General features: G+C 38.4%; 1 protein-coding gene across 1 annotated transcript in view; it reads right to left on the reverse strand.

Moving 5' to 3' along the window:
* Positions 1–17,256, reverse strand: part of DNAH11 (dynein axonemal heavy chain 11) — a 3,642,058-nt gene that overhangs the window by 2,045,118 nt on the left and 1,579,684 nt on the right. The window contains exon 31 of the mRNA XM_078663510.1: positions 1,796–2,029. Coding sequence (XP_078519636.1) covers positions 1,796–2,029 — 234 coding nt within the window. The remainder of the gene's footprint in view (positions 1–1,795; positions 2,030–17,256) is intronic.

A 17,256-nucleotide genomic window follows, 5' to 3' on the forward strand; every position in this document is an offset into this window, starting at 1 on the left:
GACAGAGGAGAAGCGAGGAGCAACGGAGGAAGGAGAGACGTGAGGAACATCGGAGGCGGAGGAGACACGAGGAGCAACGGAGGAGGGAGAGACGCGAGGAACATCAGAGGCGGAGGAGACGCGAGTGATACCGGAGGCAAAGATCCGAAGGAGCCCGGCGGTGAAGCAGGAGTCAGGAGGCCAACGGCACTACGATTCACCCAGTCGCACACCAGGTGGGGTGTGGCTAACCGAGGTGCGTAACCGTATATCGGGCTGGGTTGGAAGGAAGGGTAGAGGCACCCAGTGAGCACTCACTAGTTCCCTGGTATCCACGGTCCTCACGTCCCCTACTACCCCGAGCACTTTGGTTTCCTACACTTCCCCCCCTCCCGCTGACTGTGATTGTGAGTAGAGCGTGTGCACTGATACCTCCCTCTCTTGTGTTTCCCCCCACCGGCGGAGTCTGGGTCACAACGGAGCCCGAAGAAGTAAAACGGAGGAGGAGTTCGACTCGACGAAGGGAGGAAGTAATCCTGAGAAAGTGCCGCAAGGAGAGGAGCAGATCCCCAAGGAGAGCCGTACCTAGGAAAACCTGTACTGACTTACTAGATCATCAAATAAAGCCTACTCTAACCAAGACTTGTCTCCTGCCTTTCCCTATCCCCCAGGTTACAGATACCTTGGTAAGTAATACATTTCAGTTTTTTGGGTGCTAAGTTTGTTTTTATAGACATGCAGTTATTACAGTTGCTAGTGACAGTGCTATATCACTGCCTTTTTTCAGCATCAGCAAAGGAGGCCCAAAGTAGGAACTAGAGGGGCCAGAATACACTGCAGAATGAACGATAAGTTCCTTTCTTGATGACAACTACTGCATTTGTTAACTTTAATGCAGTATTCTGTCCTCACCCCTCTAAGTCTGGTCCCCAACCTTAACCACCTTACTACTCGTGACTTTTCCTCTTGGCCATTTAACAGGTAGAAGAATGCCCACCCATTCCTCTACCAATTCACATCATGTAACTCTTCTCCTAATCTTCTTCCAACGTTTGTGTGTTTATGCCATCCATTACACTAGTCCATTGTCTTCCTCTTTTACCTTAACCTATCCGTAAGCAAACCTAAACTCAGTTGAAGCCCTAGATTAAACCTTAAACCTTGAATAATCCCTCTACCACCCAACCCAAGAACTATACTTGTTGTACTATTGGTAGGATAATAAATTAGGGAGGAGGATATGAGTTGATGACTGTAAGTCAAGAAGATAGGGGAAGGGCCATGACATATGAAATTCTACACAGTAATTGTTGACCAACCTCATTTGGCATGGTTAGTAAATCAATCATATTGCATGAATAATCAAATAACTTGGGTGGTAAAAATTTATGTGGCACATTTTCTTTACAGGTATAATTTTGCAGTAAGTTATTTTTCATACGCGTTAATTCTGTCTGGTCAAAAGTTGCTTCATTTACTTAAACAAAATAGCTCAGTGAACAAAAGTAAATAATATGCAGCACATAAAAGTAGTGGAATTGTCTTAAGTAGATTTCTGACAAGTCCAAAACATCAAAAACCCATTCTATAATTAGGCTGCAGCACCTTGAATGTAAATAGAAGAAAAATAAGAAACTACTTATTTATTAATCATCAATAATAAAAATGTGGTCTTGCAATGACACTGTGAGATAAAAACCTACAAGGAAATGTTCATAAACTGTTTAATAAGGAGTTTTTCTTTTAACTAAGGCTTCTCAGAAAGCTGGACTCAGTGATTTAAAACAAATATTTAAATTTCTTCGGGTAGACTTACCTGTTTCTTGTTGTAATCTTTCAGAGCAGACTCAAATCCCTCCTCAAGCCTTTCAAAAGCAATCCCAACATCGGTGGACCACCAGATCTGTGAACCTGTCAGTGCAACTTGAGCTGGGAAATCAAAAATCCACTGCTCCCGGGGTTTCTCTTCATATGCAGCCACAGACTCTGTGATATGATACCGTATTGTGTCACACATGGTGTCTTCCAACTGTTTCAACCAACTTTCCACCTGTGATAAGGTGAAGAAAAATGAATGGCCAGCATCTGTTTAAGAAACCATTGCATCTATCTATTCCGCTATAGTCTGAATGAATATATAATGAATACGTAATGGCAAGTTTCCATTTCTGCCTCTGAAAATAAGTGTATGGGATGCCATCAAAGCCTTTTTCTCCAGAGAGACGGCAGAATCAAGTTCCAAAACATATTTTCTACTTTCACAAATACTGTGCATTTCTCAGGTATACTCTCAGACTCTAATAAAATATATTTTTCACCTCCCCTGAGTTATAAAGTAATGGAAATAAATAAAATATGAATCTTCCAATAATAGGTCCAAACTTTGAGGTGAGTGAGCAGGGCTAAGGCACATTTAAGAACTTAACACTTTTGAGGCACTACTTATGCAGCAGAAGTGTGTAGAATAAAACTGAAAAGGATGAAATGTAGGTAAAGTAGAATATCTTGAGATTTTTCCTACTTCTTAGGTAATAACACACAGCCTGAAGTTATGCTAAACTATGATCCTGATGTAGGAAGAATTGATTCTCAAAAAGCAATTGCAAATTTCATATCAACATTGTTGTGAATGGATTCTGATTTTGCAAACTGACCTAAGTACTAATAGGTCCATTTGCAAAATTCAAATTTGGAGTCGGTAGCAATTCGACCTACCCCATTAACAATAATGAGGTACCTGACTCACTCCAATTGGAGGACATCACAATGCTAATGGCCTGCTAGTGTCAACGACCACGATGACTTGGATCAAACTCTTTTGTCTTTTTTTTTTAACTGCAGCCCATTTTCCTGAAAGGTATCAGGGATGAGTTTAAAAAGAAAAGATTACTTTATGAATAAAAGTTTGTTTGGGAGCTGGCCGTGGTCTGATGGACCAGTATCTACTCTTCAACCAACTTTTTTTTTTTTTTTACATTCAGGCTAGGTTGACTGTCCCAAGAGAACCCTTTCTTATTGTGAATGAGTTACCACCGTCAGTAACGTTTCAATGGCTTGAGACCGGAATTCTGGTCGCAAACCAATGATGTACCTGATACTGAATCACAATTTGAAAAGGCTGCCCTAAACATGCCCCATCCAAATTGCGATCTGCTATTGATTTCTAAATCCATTTTTCAATTTGTTAAGAGAATACCAAAGAGCCATTTTGTGGTGACAAACCCTTTTCTTTTGTGAATAGCGGAGTTTGTAAATTCCAAATGGCTTCATCTGGCCCTTTGATCTAGAACATACAGTTTCATCTCAAACCCATTCATTCGCCACACAGACTTTTTCTTGGTTAGTGGTACTTTTTAAAAGTCCTGGTGAGAAGGTTTTATCTTTTGATTTTGATATATGTTTAGGAAGCTGATAGCATCAACAATAATAGACAAATATCACCTGAGCTTTCCTAGATGAAAGTTGTGTGGTTTCATAAAAGTGAAAACTTTGCATGCTTTATTGATATCATGCAGCACTATATATTAATTGGCTTATGCACCTCAACATTTTGCAGAACCTTCCCAATGCTTTTTTAAAACTTAATTTCTTTATTGTGGATGCCACAGCCAGTGGAAGCAATAACTGACATCATATGAATATTTAACAGTAAATGAAAGGCTCCACATAATAGAATAAACATTTTGCGCTAAGTAGACTAAAAGGTTCTATGGGTCAAGCAACCTGTTCAGCGAGCTTGGAAGCAGGTGAAGAGATCTTTGTATGTTCATGATTTGGTCTTTATTGAAGAGGCATGAGCCCTATTGAAGAATTCTGTGTAGTGTGGATTTTTTTGTAATCAGTAATAGCATGTAAACGATCACAGTGAGTTGATTATAATAATAATAATAATAAATCATTTATAAAGCGCCTGGCTACACAGAGAACAGTTTGTCCCCGCGCTAACTGCTGATAGTTTACAAGATTCAGAAAAGGGGGTGGTGATGAACAGAGTGTCTGAATTAAGCAGACCACTCTTACCCAGTCCAAAGATCAGGGCTTGATCCATCACCGTTATTTATCTCACTGCCCCATCCCAGCTCAGAACCTGGCTATATGCAAATTAGTATGTCCCTGGCCCAGTGCATCATGGGAACAGGGCAGACCAAACTACCAAGCCAATTCTTCACCAGAAAGGAGACAAGCTACCGGGGACCGGTTTCTGGCATTTCAGCCTCTTCGGCCCGGCTTGCTTGAATCCTGATGGAGCAGTGAGAAAGGGACTCATGTCTGAGTATACCCTGCCACACCTATAGTGGCCAAAAACGATTCAGAAAAGGGGGTGGTGATGTTCATCACCACCCCCTTTTCTGAATCATTTTGTCCACCATAAGCGTGGAAGGGTATACTCAGATGTGAGTCCCTTGCTCATTGCACCATCAGGATTCAAGCAAGCCGGGCCGAAGACGCCTGAAATGACAGAAACCGGTCCCCGGAAGCTTGTTTCCTTCCCAGTACAAGAATTGGCTTGGTAGTTTGGTTTGCCCTGTTCCCATCATGCACTGGGACAGGAACAGACTAATTTGCATATAGCCAAGTTCTGAGCTGGGATGGTGCAGTGAGCTAAAAAACGGTGATGGATCAAGCCCTGATCTTTGGACTGGGTAAGAGTGGTCTGCTTAATTCAGGCACTCTGTTCATCACCACCCCCTTTTCTGAATCATTTTGTCCACCATAAGCGTGGAAGGGTATACTCAGATGTGAGTCCCTTGCTCATTGCACCATCAGGATTCAAGCAAGCCGGGCCGAAGACGCCTGAAATGGCAGAAACCGGTCCCCGGAAGCTTGTTTCCTTCCCAGTACAAGAATTGGCTTGGTAGTTTGGTTTGCCCTGTTCCCATCATGCACTGGGACAGGAACAGACTAATTTGCATATAGCCAAGTTCTGAGCTGGGATGGTGCAGTGAACTAAAAAACGGTGATGGATCAAGCCCTGATCTTTGGACTGGGTAAGAGTGGTCTGCTTAATTCAGGCACTCTGTTCATCACCACCCCCTTTTCTGAATCATTTTGTCCACCATAAGCGTGGAAGGGTATACTCAGATGTGAGTCCCTTGCTCATTGCACCATCAGGATTCAAGCAAGCCGGGCCGAAGACGCCTGAAATGGCAGAAACTGGTCCCCGGAAGCTTGTTTCCTTCCCAGTACAAGAATTGGCTTGGTAGTTTGGTTTGCCCTGTTCCCATCATGCACTGGGACAGGAACAGACTAATTTGCATATAGCCAAGTTCTGAGCTAGGATGGTGCAGTGAGCTAAAAAACGGTGATGGATCAAGCCCTGATCTTTGGACTGGGTAAGAGTGGTCTGCTTAATTCAGGGACTCTGTTCATCACCACCCCCTTTTCTGAATCATTTTGTCCACCATAAGCGTGGAAGGGTATACTCAGATGTGAGTCCCTTGCTCATTGCACCATCAGGATTCAAGCAAGCCGGGCCGAAGACGCCTGAAATGGCAGAAACCGGTCCCCGGAAGCTTGTTTCCTTCCCAGTACAAGAATTGGCTTGGTAGTTTGGTTTGCCCTGTTCCCATCATGCACTGGGACAGGAACAGACTAATTTGCATATAGCCAAGTTCTGAGCTGGGATGGTGCAGTGAGCTAAAAAACGGTGATGGATCAAGCCCTGATCTTTGGACTGGGTAAGAGTGGTCTGCTTAATTCAGGCACTCTGTTCATCACCACCCCCTTTTCTGGATAGTTTACAAGAGGCAGCTATTGAAAAGCTCAGGGGGGTTTTACACGATGGGAAACAAAAACGTTTTGAGTTTTCCCCTGAATCTTAGTTCGGATGGTTCCATCCGCAGATGAAGTGGAAGTGCATTCCAGTGTTTGGAGGCTAGGTACCTAAAAGAGCGGCCGCCCATTCAGGCCCTGTGAATACGGGGAGGTTTAAACAGCATCGCCCCTGATGATCTTAGATTCCGAGTGGGGCGATGTATAGTAAGTAGATTCTTTAGATAGTCAGGGCCTTTGTCCTGAGCAATGCGATGCGCATAGCAGAGGGTTTTAAATTTAATCCTCTCCCTAACCGGGAGCCAGTGGAGTTTGGCCAAGGCGGTCTTTCCAGAGGCTCTCCATGGGAGTCCAAGTGATCCAGCGGGCTATAGAAAATATATCATAAACTACGCTACCCAATTTCATAACCTATAAACAAAATTCTAAACTATACATGGACCCATTTATGAACCTGATATATTTTTGGGCCTACTGAATCAGGTGGTCAAATAAATCTATATACACATTATTTACAAACTATAAACATATTTATACATTTGCAGAAAGAATATTGTCATTAGAATAAAACCCAACCATTTAAACGACCACCATAGGCGACGTGATCTAGCTAAAGGTAACCTATACTTCTAAATAACCAAGACCAGCTTGTTTGTCAAAAGTAAGATTTTATTTTCTAAATTATGGTATATAAGTTGTAAGTTTTATAAATGAAATTTTATTTGCAATAAAGCAAGCATGATAGTAAGAAATATGGAAAAATACAATTTAAACAATTGAATCAATTTAAAGAAATTATATAAAGTTTAGCATTTCTAAAACCTATTTCCCTAACTGAGCTAAATAGACAGAAATTAAAGTAAAGTTCTTTGAGGATTCTTACGTGCTCCACGCAAAGTCCAGCAGCACATCACCCTCATCGGAAAGTCAGAAAGCAGCAGCCAGCCCAACCCTAAGGGCATGACTTTTTATACCTTTCTACGCTAACTAAACTAGCGAAGGAAAATTTTCAGAAATACTCGACGTCCCATTGGCTGAGAGTGACAAGTGACATGTCACCCGATTCTTAAAAAGTTCCACAAAATCATGTCTTACAAAGACCATTGTCTCTTCCACGTGAAGCCAGAGGCTTCCTGCGATTGCAACTTTGTTTTAAGTCATCCTCGCAGCTTCCATAGTCTTACAGTGCAACTTCCGCGGATGCCAAGTTAAGGACTGACAAAAAGTTCACTTTCGACCTTGGCCATGTCCGACAGAATGATGTCAGCTCATCAGTTTTTTGCCTTGTGAATGCAGCTTCAATAAACGTTTTAATTCAGAATGGGCGTCTCGTGACTTTCTGCAGAAATATGGATTAGCTCTTTTTGTGCGGCTCAAATAGTTAGGCCTCAAAAGCAGGCAACTTATGATTTCTAGTATAAAACAAACACAAGAAAAGTATTAATGTAAGAAATAAAGTATATTCTGTATCCACCCCATGGTTTACTAAATAATTAACCCACCCGATTAATCAAATGTTACCTAGCCATTGCAAACAAATAAAGCAGCGTTTATATTTACCAGTCTCCGTTTTTCAATGAGACCCATATGCACCTAGAATAGTAGAAATGACATCACACAGACAAGAAAAAGCAAAACAAGCACATGCTTATTTTAAATATGCAGCAGTTAGTAATGACAAAAACGAAAACAATAAATTATTTTATTATTTTGCACGAACAAAAAGATGCAACATTTATGCACGTTTATGAGCACACATGTTAGTCCCCCCACGTGTAAAGTTTAATCTAGGTTGTATTAGCACGACATATCACAAATCATTAATAATTTTATTCATGTTATGGAAATGTGACTTTGCGAGTTTAAACAAAATTTTGTTTTCTATCTCGCTCCATCAACTCCCTCATCTGGTGATTAACAAATCACCACACCAGCACTCAAAATTTTGGTAAATTTAATTTATAAGAAATCGATTCAAATTCATTGTATTAGTAAACCTAAAAGTCTGTTTCAGCATAATCCTTGCAATTAACATGACGCTCTCTATGTAACTCCTGCAACTCAATCTCCCTTTCCTCTTCTTTTCTGAGTTTATAAATTCTCTTCTTTTCTCTCAAATGCTTCTTTCTTTTATGCAACAAACAACCTACTTTAGTCAAAATAAAAATGAATATAATTATAATCAAAGGTGCCAGAATCTTGCCAAGAATTGAACTTCCGATATTTTGAAACCAGTTTTTAATTGCTTGAAACCTATTTGAAAGTTTCCCAGTAAAATCTTCTTCTTCTAAAGGAATTATTTCAGAATGCATTTGTGTAATATTCTTAATATACATTTCAATATTTTTACTTTCATCCGGTATATATGTACAGCAATGTTGGACATGTAAAATGCCACAGACTCCTCCCTCCTTTGCTAGGAGTATGTCTAAAGCAAGACGGTCTTGAATTACCATGGATCTAATTGCAATAACTTCAACATTCACTAATTGAAATCCATCAGCAGTGTCAGTTGATAATCTATCAACTATAGTGGACAATTTTCTGATTCTCCCTGCATTTAGGGTTATACCAACAAAAGGTATTACAGCTTGGAAAATATCTCCCAGAACTTCAGTAAAAGTTTCTCTTTTAGCTCTATTTACATAATTATGAATTTTAAATAATCCTTCTGAATCTCTGTCAACATGAAACACTTTAGGAAAAACAATTCCCACATAACAAGTTCCATACCAATGGTCTGGAAGGTTGTAGTAGGCTTTGTCACCACAAACAAAATAAATTCCAGGAAAGATAGGATCTTTTCCACCTTTAAATCCCCAACCTCCCATAATCTGATAAGTATCTTCACAGTTGCTTGCACCTACAAAATAATTATCAAAAAGTGTGTTATCTCTTCTAATGCAAAGCTTTCCACTAACAGGTTTGTCTATGTGAATTGCAATATTTTCAAGCATTTTACCATTTAGTTTCTCATCCTCTTTTTGCCAGAATGATGACTTAGTCTGCTTGACTAATTCATTTCTCTTATAAATTGCTCTTCTCTCCTCAACCATATTCAGAAATTTCTTCCCTTCAGCACTTAATTTACTTGTTAGATTATTCTTGTAAGCATACTCATAAGTGAGTTCATTAGTAACAAGGAAATATTCTCTCAATTGTTTAGCTTTCTTATGCTTATTTAAAGCATTATCAATCTTGACATTAGCAAAAATCTCATCATAATTTGAATAGTAATATTCTAAACGACCAGTTTGATAAAATAAACTAGTTAATACACTACATGTAACAGCATAAGTGAGAGGAAGCATATTATATGTTACTCCCTCAGAAACAGAAGCGGGTAACTTAACGCACACATAACAATCCTTTGCATCCATTACCTTTACATATTCACTCAAAAGCTTTGTGAAAGTATTGCTTGAAAAATCACCTATTGATTTATCTTGATGAATGTTAGGCTGATGATCAATTACTTTTGCAGATGCACTATGTTTAGTTTGGCTAACCAGAGCTTTGCTTGTTATGTTAACTTTGTGTAATTCTCTATTCATTTCTAAAGGTATAATCACAGCTAGTACCAACCAGAGCAGAACTAAAATAAGCAGACACACCAGAGTCATCTTACAGCATCTTTTAAAAACAGAGCATTTTGAAGTGCTCTCCTTAATGTAAGGCATTTTTAGGTTAGTTTTAGCCTCAAAATAAAAATAAAAATAAAAATAAAAACAAATTTTAAAATTTATATACACCCCCCTTTTAAAATATTTTTCTTTTTATAACCCTAAACAAGATTTCTTCGACCTTATGTCATACATAAGTTTTTCTTCTACTAGACAGTTTTTCTTCGACCTTGTGTCAACTAATAGGATTTCTTCAGCCTTATGCCAATTTAATAATTTTGTACTTCAATCATTGTCACTAATTTCTTGGATTTCGTTTTCTTCTTCACTACTATCATATATGTCTATAACAGGTGGAATTACTAAGTAAGTCCACTCAGGAGACTTGTATTTCTGGTTTGGTCTAATTATTCTCTTCCCTTTTCTTGATATCACTTCTATTTTCCTTCCAACTCCAACCTCTTTTCCAGGACTCTTTTGACTACTGATTTCTTCAACTTGTTCTATTGGCTTTTTAATCAATCTGACTCTCAATCTTCCACCAGGCCAGTAGTCTGCTTTTCTCACGTACTTTTTCTTTGGTTCAGAATTATTCGATTCAGATTTCCAAGTCCTTTTCTTTCTGCTTTCACTTCCACCTTCCACGTCACTTTCCTCAGTTTCGTAGTCTGAAATTTCAATTGACTCAGGAACTTCTCTATTCGGCAATTTTACTCCTTCAGGAACTTCACTTTGTCTTCCATCACTGGTACTCGGTAATTCGTTCTCCTCCTCTTCCTCAATTACCTCTAGCTTCCCAGATTTCGGATTTTTGTTCCTTACTTCAGAGCTTGTTCTCTGCCTTTCGATACTCTCCTGGTCTGAAACTTCTTTTGGTTCAGCTTCTTTGTCTTCAATATAGACAACCGAATCCTCAGTTATTCTTCCTTTTAACAGATTCTCTTCACCTTCAGAATCTATTTCAATTATTTCTAAGTCTTTTCTTGTCAGCTTTCCATTCACTGGCACAGTTTCCAGATGTCGACTTTCTTGTCGATCTTCAGAATCTGGAATTACTTCACCTTCTGTTCTGTCTTCTGCTTCAGAATCAGAGTCATCTGTGGTATCACTTTCAACATCAGAATTCTCAGGAGTTGGTATTGGAATAGTATGACTTGGATGAATCCAGCGCTTCAATCCTCTGCACTTTACAGCATTAGTAGTGATCAAGATTACCTGCCTAGGTTTCTGCCATCTAGGAGATAGACAATTCCTCCTCCGATGTACTTTCGTTCTGACCCAGTCTCCAGGTCTCAAATCATGTGTCAAAACTTTGTCATTTGATTGTGCTTCAGTTCCCACCTGATTAGACACAGAAGTTACCATATCAGATAACCTTTTACAGTAATCCAAAATTGCACTGTCATTTATGCTCAACAGTTTACCTACAGGTACAAAAGCTTGCCTCATAACTCTTCCCATCAAAATTTCATGAGGACTCAAACCTGTCTTTTTATCTGGTGTACTTCTTATTGACATCAAAACAAGTGGAAGAGCATCAGTCCACTTAACTCCTGTCTCTAGACACATTTTTCCAATTCTGTTTTTGATAGTTCCATTTATTTGTTCAACTACACCTGATGCCTCTGGTCTGTATGCACAGTGTATTTTCTGTTCAATACTCATAGCTTCGCAAATTAATTTCAACAGTTTGTTATCAAAATGACTTCCTCCATCACTCTCAATAGTGACTGGAAAACCGTACCTTGGGATGATTTCTCTGAGCATTAGTTTTGCTACTGTAATTGAATCACAATGTCGTGTAGGAAAAGCCTCTACCCACCTTGAGAACAAGCATACAATTACAAGTACATATTTCAAACAGTTGTGTAAGGGCATTTCAATGAAATCTATTTGCAACCTGGTGAAGGGACCACTTTCTCGACCAATTATTCCTGTCCCCACCACTGATTTTCTGTTAGGATTCATTTGTTGGCATGACAAACACCTTTGACAAAAAGATTCTGCAATGGTTCTAAATTTGGTATTGAACCATGTTTCTTTAAACAGTCTGACCATAGAATCTCTTCCTAAATGTGCAGGACCATGATATAATCTGGCCATGTCAGAAATCATGCAATTTGGTAAAACTACTCTGCCATCTTTGTAAACCCACACTCCATCTTCATCACGTTGTCTACAATCTGATCTTAACCACTGGTCTTTTTCTTCATCATCTGCTTCGTTTTGTAAATCTCTAATCTCATTCCATGTTTCTACAATAGTTGTTAGCATTAATGAATTTGAATCAGTTTCTGTACTTCTATTCCGATTGTAAGAATAATTTTTCCTTGCGCAGTACTTTGCTGTTTCGTCTGCGAAGGCATTTCCTTTGGAAATATAATCATTTCCTCTAGTGTGCGCTGCACACTTGACTATGGCAATTTCTTTTGGCAATTGTATTGCTTCAATTAATCTTCTAATGAAAACTGCATTTTTAATTGGTGACCCTGTTGATGTCATGTATCCTCTCTGTGACCAGAGTTGTCCATAATCATGCACAACTCCGTACCCATACTGACTATCAGTAATGATGGTAACTCTTATATCTTTTGATATTTCACATGCACGAATTAAAGCAATCAATTCAGCTACTTGTGCTGAACGAACTCCTTCAAGACATGATGCTTCTTTAATGTTTTCGACTGTACAAACTGAGTATGAAGCTTTCAAGACACCACCTTCGGATCTTAAGCATGAGCCATCTACAAAGTAGACAAAATCCGATTCAGGCAAAGGTCTGTCTTTGATGTCTTTTCTTGGTTTTGTGCAGAATTCCATGACATCTAAACATTCATGTTCTGTCTCAATGTCATTAACGATTTCTGAATCAGGCAGTAATGTAGAAGGATTTAGATTCAAACATCTTGAAATCGAAACATTATCTGCTCCCAGTATGATTTTCTCATACTTTGTCAATCTGCTACTTGTTAAATGTTGAGTCTTACCTCTTGTCAGTAATATTTCAACTGAATGAGGCACAAAAACTTTCACAGGAAATCCCATAATGATTCCTTCACTTTGTTCAAGACTGATACTTGTAGCTGCAACTGCTTTTAAACAACCTGGTAATGCTTTTGCAATTGGATCAAGAACTGCAGAGAAATATGCAATAGGTTTCTTTAGGTTTCCATGTCTCTGAATTAACACAGATAATGCACATCCTTCTCTCTCACTGCAATACAGTTCAAAATCTTTCTCATAATTTGGCATACCCAAAGCAGGAGCTTGGCATAAGCTCTTTTTCAAGTTTTCAAAAGATTCCATCTCAACATCACTGAGAATAATTGGATCTTTTACTTCTGATTTGGTCAGTCTTTGTAGTGGTTTCGCAATTACTGAAAATCCACTTATCCATTGTCGACAGTAACCTACCATTCCCAGGAACATTCTGACCTGTCTTTGTGTTCTTGGCGGTAACATTGCTTGAATCATTTTTATTCTCTCTATTGTTACTTGTCTTTTTCCCTTTGCAATTCTGTGACCAAGATATTTTACTTCCTGTTTGCAAAATTGTAGTTTTGCTGGGGACACTTTATGTCCTTCTTCTGCAAGGCGATTTAACAGAATTATTGTGTCTGTTACACAATTTTCTCTTGTCTTTGCAGCTATTAACAAATCATCAATATACTGCACCAACGTAGACCTACCTGGTAAGTCTAAATCTTCTAATGATCTTTTTAACAGTTCGTTAAAGATTGAAGGACTTTCTGTATAGCCCTGAGGGATTCTTGTCCATCCAAGGGTCTTACCTTGGAATCTGAAAGCAAAGATTTCATAACTGTCTGGGTGTAGAGGAACAGTAAAGAATGCATTGCAAAGGTCAATGACTGTGTACCATTCAGCATCATATGGAATCTGAAATAGAATTACTGCTGGATTTGGAACCACAGGACAACATGGAATAACAATTTGATTAACCTTTCTCAGATCTTGTACGATCCTAAATGTTCCGTTAGCCTTTTTAACTCCCATAATAGGTGAATTACAAGAGCTACTCTTCATTTCTTCCAATACACCTTGCTTGATTAATTTTTCAATTACAGGTGTAATACCTTCAATTGTCTCTGTTTTCATTTTATATTGTGGAGTGTTTGGAAATTCTATTCCCTGCTTCAATGCAATTTTAACAGGATCTACGTTTTTCATCAGACCCATCTCATTCCCAGTAAAATCCCATATTTCAGATTTCACTGTTTCTTTTAGCTCTTCAGGTAAATCTTTTTCTTCAAATGCAGGAAACAATTTTGTTTCTTCTGCTTCCATCATCATCATTGTCATTCTGTACAAACCATCTTCCTCCATTGTTTGTAATTCAACTCCTTCAGGAGAACAATATATTCTGCAATTCATTTTACATAGTATGTCTCTACCTAATAGATTTACTGGACTACTATTACAAACCACAAATCTGTGTTTGTCTCTGTAATTTCCAATTTCAACTGGTACTGGATCAGTTAAATCTGTTTTAATTTGCTGATTACTTACTCCGACAACTTGGATGGTATCCCCAGAGAGAGGTAGGTTTTCAATTTCCACTGATCTAACAGTAGAACGGGTAGCACCAGTGTCCACTAGAAAAGTGATGTCTACATCATTAACTTTCCCGTTTACATAAGGACCAGACTGGTCAACCTCAAGAGTGGCTCCAACAACACACTCTTCCTCCTCTCTCGGGCACCGTCAGCAATAATCATCAGAATCACTGTCTTGGCTTTCTGTTAATAAAAACTGTTGTGAAGCATTTTGCATTTGAACCCTTTGCTGCTTTTGCTGTTTTTGTGGTTTTATTACCTGTTCACATCCCTGAAATCCCACGTTTGGATTATATTTTTGAACTCCCCCACAATTCGGAAAAGGTGGTTGTGGCAACTGGTCCTGACGATTATTCACCTGTTGTTGTTGCTGTTGTTGTAATTGTCGCTGAATATTAAATTCATTTAACCCCTGTTGCATCTGTAGCTGTTGCTGCACGTTAACACCATTCTGCATCTGTGGATTCAATAAGGGATTCTTTAAATTTCTAGGAGGATGAGGACACTCGTCCCTCCAATGTCCAATTTCGCCACAATTAAAACAAGGTAATCTTTGTTTCAGCTCTTCTATCTTTGGGCTAAATTTCTTTTGGAAATTATTACCTTTAAACTTTCCTTGTATCTGGTTCGTATTTCCAGTTTGAACAAAATTAGTGTTCTTATTTCCCATGCTGGCAATCTGTTGCTCAGCTACCTTTACCTGTGCCCACATGGCTTTCTCCTTTAGCTTCTTCTGTTTTACTTCTAATTCATCGCTACAATATTTTGCTTTTCTCAGAATATCATCAATAGATAGTGCTTGCCATCCGACAATACTAGTTCTGATCATTTCTCCAATTTCAGGTTTTAGTCCATAAACAAATCTATAGATAAAATGACTCATGTCTTTCTCATCTAATTTTTCATAACCACTGTATTGTTTAAAGATTAACAGTAGTCTTTCATAAAAAGAATGAACTGATTCTTTTGTTTCCTGCTCTGTTCTTTCTATTTTAACCCAATCAACTTCTTTGGGTGGAATTTTGTTTTTCATCCAAACAATTACTTTCTCATAAAAATCCATTACGAGTGGATTTGGGGCACCTGTTTCTTTAATTCGCTCAGGTTCTGTTTTTGGCCAACTAATAGATATTTTACATTCTGTCCAAAGATCAGATGGAACAACAATGTCAAAAAATCCATCCAAATCAATCCACAGAACTTTTGACACTTTGATAAATCTATCGACTTGCCTGTACCACTCAACAGGTTTCTCTCTTAATTTAGGAAAGTCATTTGTGAATAACAGAATGTCCTGTCTCGACCATGGGACATGAACATATCTTCCACCTGCAACTTCTCTCATTGGAAATTGTTTTGACATTCTTTCTAATCTTTCATCTTCCTTTTTTTTGGTCCATTTAACTCTCCATTTGTTCAGTTCTCCTAACTTTTTGATATAGACAATCAAATCTTTAATGTGAACTATTCTTCCCATTGAGTTCAAACTCTCAATGTCGCTTTCTGAGAAATCTAATCTATAATGTTTTGCAAAATTCTTTTGTTTACTCACATCGATTTCAAGTTCTGCAGCTAGATCCTCTAATTGATCATATTTATTTTTCGTTTTCCACTGAATACTTTTGCAAATGAATAGTAGTTCATCATCCCGATAGTAATTTAAACTATCTGGGCCAATTGTTCCAATTATTAATTCTTCAATATTTGCTTTTAATTTGGCCACATCAAGCTTTGGTGTGGTTACCCTGACTTCAGGACTTCCTACATCTGACATAGCACCCATTGGTGTTTTTGGAGATAAATCCTCATTAAAGGTTAAATCAGGCATTCTCGATCTAGAAGTGTTTAATTCAGTCAAGTCTGAATAAAATTTTTCAGCAGGCTTTTGAATTTCTGTATTTAAAGGAATAGTTAATCCAGTTTTGTTTGTATTTCTTTGATCAAATACAGGTTGAACAGGACCTATTGTTACTGGAACTGTGACAGCTTCCATGCTTTTTGTCATTCTTTTGATTAATTCTTCTTTAGACCTTAAGTATTCATTATAATCGACCTCATCAACATTTCTTGTCTCTCTTGCATAATCTTTTGGAGGTTCCCTTGCTCTTGGAGTCATTGAAAAATGTCTACCCTCATTTCGAGCATTCTCAAATTCTGGTCTTCTAGGAGTTTCAGTGATTTCACAATTATTTGGATAAAGTTTAGGAGCTTCATTAATTGGAGGTGCACTCGGTGAAGTTTCAGTAGAAACCACCGGAGTAGACCATGATCTAGAAGGTCTCAAAGGCTGATTAGGCTGTTTATTTTTAGCAGTTGTATATATTTCTTCCATAATTGCATCCTCAGATTCACTTTCCATAGATTTTCCTGTAGGAGAACCCATTACCATTTCATGAATTAAATACAATCCTTCACTCATGTTTCCCTGTCTCCACATTCGTAATCTATCTTCATGAGTTTCTCTTTTCCATGATGGATTTTTAGAAGGTCTTTTAATTCCACTAGCTTCTCTTTGTAACTGATACATCTCATCTTCCCACTCAACTAAAGCTTCAAATTGAGTTGGTCTCGGTTTTGGAACAAGAGCATTCATTTTTTCTCGTAAGTTTCTTAAAACTCTTACATTAAATGAACCATCATCAGGCCAAGCCAAAACACCATCGTTTTTAGTATAACGTTTCCAACTGTCGAACCATAAGACAGTATGATATCCGTATTCACCTTCCATGTACGCTGCAGGTGTTTTATACTTATGAAGTAATTTACCACCTCGCGTTTCGATTTTCTTGTCGGGTGAAAATAAATTCTTAAATTTCTGAAATAATGTTGTCTTTTTCTCAACATGTTTAAAATGATAACTCATTTTTAAAAGTTAAATTTAATTCACAAAATCGTTCGTAAAATATTTCCGGGATGTTCCGCAAACAACCAATCCGTGCGCGAAACACACCAACAAGCCAATGACAGTTGAGCTGCGTCACTTTCAGCTCGACCAATAATTTTGGAGATTTTCCTAAGGACCAATCAGCTCACAGGCCGTCAGAGACTCAGGAGCCAATCAGAATACAGCTTGTGACGTAGGTCACCCAATCCCAGCGCGGCTCTGTGACGTACACAGCAGCTGCGGTTTCTCGCTTCTCACTCCTGGCGCTTACCCCTCCTTCACAAAATCTTTTCACAGCGCCATTTTAAGAACACTTTTCAGTGTAAATTAATTCTTAACAATGACTTATAAAGACAACATCTGTTCGTTTCACTAATTAGGATAGTTTACATACATTCAAGTATCCACACTTCGGAATAGACGG

Source organism: Lissotriton helveticus, chromosome 10, assembly GCF_964261635.1.
Source record: "Lissotriton helveticus chromosome 10, aLisHel1.1, whole genome shotgun sequence".
In the NCBI taxonomy this organism is placed as follows: domain Eukaryota; kingdom Metazoa; phylum Chordata; class Amphibia; order Caudata; family Salamandridae; genus Lissotriton; species Lissotriton helveticus.